The following is an 8,231-nucleotide window of genomic DNA, read 5'->3' as shown; positions in this document are numbered from 1 at the left end:
CAGTTAACACACTTCTCACAAAGAGACACGAAACATAACTGATTTACCATGGCAACACATTGCAGACACTTAGTAGCAGCCAATTGGAACTGCTCTCTCAATTCTAAAAATTATCAGCACCTGTGTGAACTCTCTTTGCAAACCAAAGCAAGTAGTTCTCAACCTATCAAAGAGGTCAATAGCTTGAAGTTGACACCAAGCATGGATCGAGGAGGACGTGGACGAGGACAAGGAAGAGGAAGAGGTCGTGGGAGAGCTAGACAGGCCCCTGCCAGGGGAGGTGGCCCTGGTGTTAGGAGTTCCAATGAAATTAGGGCAACAATCATTGGCCATGTTGTAAATCATGGTCTCTCCATGAGAGAGGCCGGACTAAGGGTGCAGCCAAACCTGAGCAGGCATACGGTGGCATCAATAGTTCGTACTTTCCGCAATGAAAATAGGTAAGTCACTTTGCTGGTCAATTTACGTACTGTACTGTGTTTCACTGTATTTGCACTCTTGGCAACAGCCATTTCTGTACTATTGTAAAGTGTTGCCATACAGTAATACAATGCATTACTGTAGTTTTACTAGAGTCATTTCCAATAGAGTACTGTAACTGACTTTCAAAATATACAGTAGAATTCTGATTACTGTACATTTACAGTATTTACAGTCATTGGCACTATTTTCACAGAATCAACACACTGGCCCACACTGGTGGCAGGGGAAGAATTTTCTCTGCTGAACAGGAGGCTGCCATTGTGAACATGGTAGTTGCTAACAATGCCATCAGATTGCGTGAGATAAAGGCAGCGGTCTTAGCTGACCAGGTGACTTTTATGAACATAAACAGTGTCAGTCTGGCAACAATAGACCGCATCCTGAAACGCAATCTGGTGGCAACCAAGCAGCTATATATGGTGCCATTTCAAAGAAACAGCGACCGCGTCAAGGCAGCACGTGCACAGTATGTACAGGTATGGATCTGTCACTGCATTTGGATTTGTCTTGCTGCATACTGTAAAATTCAATTACAGTAGAAAACAGCATCTTCTGTATATGTTACTGTATGATTTACTCTGAATTTCTTTTTGAATGTAGAGAGTAATGGATCTGGAAGCAGACGAAAGGCAGTATGTCTTCATCTACGTCGATGAGGCTGGATTCAACCTCTCCAAAGTTAGGAGACGTGGCCGAAACATCATTGGTCAGAGGGCCACAGTAACCGTGCCTGGACAGAGGGGAGCAAACATCACCATGTGCGCTGCTATTTCCACAAATGGAGTCCTTTGCCATATCCCATCTATAGGCCCATACAACAGTGATCGCCTAATCACATTCCTCAATGCATTGCATGAGCGGCTGGTACTGCCGCAGGAGAGAGGCCTGTTCAGGGCAAACATGTCCCATTTTGTCATAATTTGGGACAATGTGGCCTTCCATCATTCAAGGTTAGTGAATGACTGGTTCACGGCTCACCCACGCCTGATGATATTGTTTCTCCCTGCATACTCTCCCATGCTAAATCCAATCGAGGAGTTTTTCTCCTGCTGGCGTTGGAAAGTACATGACCATAGGCCTCATGACCAGATGTCATTGCTCGATGCAATGAATGCTGCATGCTTGACAATCCGCGCAGAAGACTGCCAGGGGTGGATTCGCCATTCAAGACGTTTTTTCCCTCAATGTATTGCAATGGATGACATACTCTGTGACGTGGATGAGAACATGTGGCCTGATCGTCAGGCCCGTGTCGACAATGTGTAATTTTCCTGTATTTTTATTTTTTTCATATTTACAGGGTTTCATTTCATTGTGTTTCATTTACAGTACTTTCTTTTTTGAGAATTGACCTTTGTTGTACTGCATATTGAACCCTGTCATTTTGATTGCTTACAGTATGTGCATGTGACAAGTACTGCAAAAAATATTTTTCTGTCAGAATCTTGTCAGAATCTTGCCATTTTGTACACAGTAGAACAAATGTAAATCAATGGTGTTGACAGGTACTTCAGCAATACAAAAACAGATCTACAATATTTTACTGTATACACATTTTCTGATTTTACTGTAAATACTCTGTGACAGTATATTTCTAAGTTATATAACTAAGTTAGAGTGCTCAATACAAAACCCAAATTGTAGTATGTTGTCAGTTGTAAAATAGTCAATACTATGAGGGTGTTGAACAAAAGTTGATATTGATAGCTGTAGTTTCAATTTTGTTATCCATTATTAAATAAATGAGAAAACATACATGTTCAATTGAGCACAAATTGTAGGTTTTGATGGAAAAGTTTGGTTTTGATGGATGTGTGACAAGTTTTGAGAAAGTGGTGTCATTCTGCAAACATCATAAAGTGTTTTGGTTATTTCAGCTTCTGTTAAGGGCTTTGTGTGAGCTGTTTTGAAAAAGTAAACAGTGAATGGAAAAATGGGCCAAAACGATCGGGAAAAACTTTAAGGAAAGGGGAATAACATGAGATTCTATATGGTATTGATGGTATCATGTTCTTGGCCCATTTTGACAATTGAACAGATTATTGTGCATGTGATGACTTACACAATGAAATCATGCTGACATATTTTGGATAGAAAAACCATTAGACCAAGAATCAACTAATCAGTTCAGATCACCAAAATCTATTCACTTGGAAAATGTGCTAAATGTAGGTAAACTGTGCCAACTGTAGGCTACTTGTACTTAATCTTTTGCAGAGATGCACTGAAACAATTGACACATGTATTAAGACAATTGTAATTTGATGAAAGCAATGAGAAATGCCATTCTGTTGTGAACAATTGCGAGGTGGTTTGGAGATTTGTCCATGTTATTTTGATAAAGTAATTTCTGTTTCAAGAAATGAGCCAAACCAACAGAGAAAAACTGTAAGACTGTGACAGCAGTTCACTTTTTGTCCCTGTTCAAGCATGCTATATTAGGATTATCAACACATGCAATGATGTCTGTTAGCAGTAGGAGTCACTTACAGTATGGTTTGTCATAGCGCAATGTAAAAGGTCATTTCTGAACAGAAGCTGTCATTGTAACGTAAAAATTATATTATGTGCTGCTATTCGTACGTTTTAGATTTTCTTTCTAATTCAGCAGCCACTGATGAGTGAAAGAACGCCATTAAGTAACATAATAGACGTTGTTACAGACTGTAAATCATTTCAATCCACCCCACCTACCCTGATGTCTGTCAGTGAATATCATAATTGCAAATTAATCCGTACCATATCAAAATCATATAAAATTTTAGATCAAGTAACACCGATTCTCCAGAGAAAAGGTTGCGATGACATGCGGCTTTAGGTTACAGCAATCCCTTTGAAAGTGAGGTCCATTTTTCTCTGGTAATACATCTGGCAAACAGGATCTATTACATTAATTATATCATAACAAAGCAGTGACACAGGAACTTGATGATCCATCATCAAATCATTGTGTGAACTAATGGAAAATTAATGAGACAATACCAGGCCAGGCAATCATCTTGCACGAAAGAGGCATATCTTGAACGTGAACTGCATTACAGTAATATGCATTCCATAATGTCCCAGAAAACACTTTGCTGAATGCAGCTTCACAAAACACGAGCATAGTGAGCTTCTAACAGCCTCCAAAGGCTTGTTGGCTGTTAGCCATCTGTTTTGGTTTGTGATGTTGCAAATAAATTTGCATTCTTCTCACCTTGGTTTTTGTATTTTTATGCATGTTGAACAGGTTTCATTACTCCCCTGTACCTGTTTGTCTTTTCAGCTGAATGCATTTTTGGATTGATTACTGTAATTGTTTTTTCAAAGGTTATTAACAAGAAAATAACAATCTTATTCAGACAGATAAACAATAATAAAAACAATAACTGATAATAAGATATATGAATAAATTAAACGGACTGGAATAGATCATTTGGCATTAGTATTTCCCATCTACATCTTTCTTTCAGTGCTTAATTATAGCTTGTCTATAAGAAGGTAGTCACAGGTGTCACAGAACAACAGCAGAGAGAATTTTGTTCAGCGACTATTGTTTCTGACACATTTTTGCGTTGGTCCGAACAAGCTCATTTCAAGCCAATATGTGAACAATCCAGAATGGGAGCATTTGACAGCTCCACTGCTATTAAATGTGTGATTAGGGAAATTATACAGGGCTACATTTTAGCTGAAACCTGAGGACAAGTTTGAATGCAGCAATGGAATTTCAATCAGGCTCCTGGGCTGCAACTATGTGAAACCAGAGGAGAGTCGGAAACGGTGGAGAGAAAAAACGAAATAAATTCATATGAAATGTGTCTTAAACTGAGCATTGCTTTGCAAGAGTAAACCAGACAGATGAGAAAAAGAACTTATAAAGAATTGATGATGCACAAATCTCAGTGGAATGCAGTGACTGAAAAGCCTCCTCTGACTGAGGTAGCAGCCAGCTAATGTGCAGAAGGAGTTTGACTTCTTTTACCTTTACTATTTTACCTTTACTCTCAGTTGCTTTGACATATTTTTTAAAATCTTTTATGTTCTTTAAAGCACTTAGAATTATTTTCCCAACCAGCTCTCGCATGCAGAAAACAGTGTAGTTAACTTGCAAAATCATTCATGTGTGAGAATATAAATGATTGTGTCATTGTAAGCCATTGCTGCCAGAATGACAGGTTCCTTTGACACTGTATGAAACTAAGATGGTCAACGTTTTGTCAGGGTGACAGCCTGTGTGCATGTGTGTGTCATGTCCAGCATGTTTTCACTTATGCTGAACGTCTACTGTACCAGACTGTTATTTCTCTGAAGATAAGTGACTGTGTCAAAGTGAATAGTCTTCAAATGCTGATTTCAAGAGTACAAGGTTTCACATTCTATTTCATAAAGGAAAGGACTACTTAGATTTGCATGTAATATGAGGGGTAAAAAAAAAAATATTGCATCTTTCCTACTAGCCTGCTCGTACTGAAATAGCAATTCAAGAAAATAGAGTCCACAAGATAGATAGATAGATAGATAGATAGATAGATAGATAGATAGATAGATAGATAGATAGATAGATAGATAGATAGATAGATAGATAGCACTGACATACAAAGGGGAAGTTGTTCCTGTTCATTGGCTCAGCAGCTCTGCAGAGTCCCATGGATAAGCTTTAAGCCACAGCTCAGCGGATAGCCAGGGGTGAGGTGAAAGCTATGACAATACTGTTTGGCTCTGAGGCAAGCATTCTGCTGCAATGGCACACTACACCAGATAATGTGTCACACAGCAGTATGTTGGTGTCGCCAACAACAAGACTCTTATTCACACTGCCATGGGAGGCGTCACAGAAAGAATGTGAAAGTACAGAACAAAGAGTTATGAGAGATAAAGAGAAAAGCAGCAAAAGGAATGAAAATCTCTCAAGTGGGATCTTAAGAATTGGTTTGTAAAGGTGTGATGCTGCTGGTGTGGAGAAAAAAATCTCGATTTTTCTCTGTCCTTTCCTCTGTAGGTATTGAATAGGCAGGCCGGATAATATAATTGGTTCCAGGAGTGGTGAATGGTGCAGGGAGGGACTTAAACATACCCCCAAAAAAACCTGACAGTACATGCCGAAGAAAGAAAAGAAAAAAGGAAAACAAAATAAATGCAAGCTGACAGGCAAAATGGGGGACAGTTAGGCTTAGTATTATTACCATGACAAAGAGAAAAGAGCACAGTGTCTACTCCCTGCATGGAGGGTGAAGAGGTTTAAGGACAGAGCAGCAGGAGATGAGGAAGTGGCACACTGAGCTGTGTGTGAGTCTCTGAGCCTGCGGGGGTGTGTGCATGTGAATCTGTGTACACTCTCCGTCATGTGTGTAATTGTACCTCTTGCAAGGCGTAGCACTTTGCCTGCTCTGATATTAATGCTGTGCAGCTAGAACATAACTATAAAGGCTCGCAGAGGAATATTCTTCTCTTCTAACGACAGATAAGATTAAGTATGTTTGTTTTATGCTCACACAGTGCCCAAAGTGGTGTTACAGATTAAATCAGCCGCAATAGAGACAACTATTAAAGACTGATAACTCCTAAGGGGCCCTTCAGGCATATAGAAGACTGATTACTCTTCTGCAGGGCAAGAAGTGACATCATCCTTTGCTGGAAGCTGTTAAGCAGAGGGCTATAACACAGCAAATGCTTGATATACCATCTTCACATGCCTCACACACAACTCTGAGCATTAGCATGGGGACTGGTTTGCGTTGACTCTGGTGCTTTGCATGAGCTGACCACATCAAACAGCAGAGGACAGGGATAATCTCTCTCATGGAAATGTCCAGATGTTTCAAGAGAGATGCAACTTTTCAGTCTGTGGGCAATCCTCAAGGCTAGATCTGAAGACACGGCCAGATCAAGCCCTGTTTTAACATAATTCAAAACTGAATAGCGATTAGATGCATGCTGTCTGGGAACATCTGTACAATCACATGTGGTGTTTCTGACTTTTCTGACAATCTTTTACTACACTTTGTTCCACAATAAACAGCTTAAAAAAACATGCAGATCAAAATAATTAGATGAACATGTTCCAGGTGACGAGTTTCATTCAAAACGATCTTTCCCAGGAGCATAAAACATTACTTCTGTTAAGCGTAGCATGCTTTCCTAACAAAACTACCACTTTAAAATGTATTTTCACACATGATAAGAAAGTGAAAGTGTGAACTACACATTGGAAAGTAGGTAACTTACATTTTGATGTAAGAGTGCTTGGTTAAAAAGAAATAAAGTGCTCACTCTTATGGAACAAAATGCAATACAATTCAACAGGACCAGTCAGAAATGTCTCTTGCAGGAACACTATTAAGTTGGCAGAAAGCCTGTTCAGTTTTTCATAACATTATATGAAGATATAATGTATATTATATAATGTAGAATACACTTTGCATGATAGTGTTAAATAAAACATCACTGCTTTGTTCATATATGTGCATACAAAAATCTCATTAACCTCTGTTAGGCTTTAATAAAATTTGGATTGTGACAAGAAATTTTTACGTGACATTATAGCATTTAATCTACTTACACATTTAACGATTTACCAACTAACTGCAACAGTTCATTGGTGCATTTACATGAACAATACATAAAAAAACAGTTAGCAGTAATCTAATCTATTTTTACAATTTACAACATAGAAGTAAAAAAACATACGAGAAGAAAAATAAATACATTTTTTAAAGATTATTATATCCAGTAAAACAATGACTGACTCTTGATTAGATTATAACTTATTGGTTCTTCCATGTCTTGATGATCTAACACATAAACTGTAGTCTGATGGTCCCACCTTGCAAATTAGTATACATTGTGGATCTGAGATCAAAAATGAAAGACAATAAAATAATATAAGTTGTAAAAAAACACATTTTAATTGTTTTCCTTGTCCTTTTTTCTTTTACTTTAGTCTTTACTTTTTTTTCCACACACATATTTGTTCATAAATATTTCTCATATCATATTTCTTTTCTCCTAAATTCAAGACTTTACACCCACAAATGTAATTTTTTTTCCTCTTGATATTACAACCTTCTTTTTTCTAATTAGAATCACATCCATTTTTAATTATACATTATAAAATGGTAATTGGCAGTAAATTGATTTTTTGTTGATTTCTTAAACGTCTCTTGCTACATTTTTGTCAGTTTCCATGGAAACACCTTTGAATCTTAATTCAGAAATACATGTAATGTTAGTGGAGGCTGGCCACTTGAACAGAATATATTCTCTCTTGGTTATCTATTATTTTACTGCAACCTAGAACTTGTCCTTATTTAACAACAGCTTTGCAGACACTCATCAAAATATTATTATGACTTCCAGATAAAAAAAAATAAAAATTACTGGTTATCACCACCTGAGACACAAACAGATGGGTATTTCATTCTGTCAATTTCTAGACCCAATTATCTGATTAGGCATTACAGTATGTTTTCTCACCCAACTCTATTGGGTGCACCATAGAATTAAACCCTGCTACATGTGTTATTTTCTCTCGCTGGCACAGACTTTCTCTGCTGATATTTTCAACTTGTTTAGATTTTCTTGCACAGGGAATTAGCAGAAGCAGCAGGTTCCTCTACGCCATATTGCCCCAGACAAGAAGGTTGTGTTTTCCTAACCTCTTGTTTTGAAGCACCATACAGTGTGACAAAATTCACTCTCCAGCTCCAGAAATCCTCAATAAGTTATTTACAGAGAGAAGAGCAAGCAGCACAGCACTAAAGTTTTGA

General features: G+C 37.9%; 1 protein-coding gene across 1 annotated transcript; it reads left to right on the top strand.

The window, feature by feature from the left end:
- The first annotated feature begins 343 nt into the window (after positions 1–343).
- Positions 344–1,749, top strand: LOC142399507 (uncharacterized). The gene is made up of 2 exons (XM_075484234.1): positions 344–959; positions 1,084–1,749. The coding sequence occupies exons 1-2, from the start codon at positions 750–752 to the stop codon at positions 1,747–1,749; spliced, it is 876 nt and encodes a 291-aa protein (XP_075340349.1). The 5' UTR covers positions 344–749.
- The last annotated feature ends 6,482 nt before the right edge of the window (positions 1,750–8,231 follow it).

Source organism: Odontesthes bonariensis, chromosome 14 (genome assembly GCF_027942865.1).
Source record: "Odontesthes bonariensis isolate fOdoBon6 chromosome 14, fOdoBon6.hap1, whole genome shotgun sequence".
NCBI lineage: Eukaryota > Metazoa > Chordata > Actinopteri > Atheriniformes > Atherinopsidae > Odontesthes > Odontesthes bonariensis.
This window is presented reverse-complemented; position numbering and strand designations above follow the sequence as displayed.

Coding starts and splice junctions, on each gene's coding strand:
- LOC142399507 (XM_075484234.1), top strand. CDS start 750: ATGGTAGTTGCTAACAATGCCATCAGATTGCGTGAGATAAAGGCAGCG. Junction 960..1,083: donor CACGTGCACAGTATGTACAG/GTATGGATCTGT, acceptor TTTTGAATGTAG/AGAGTAATGGATCTGGAAGC.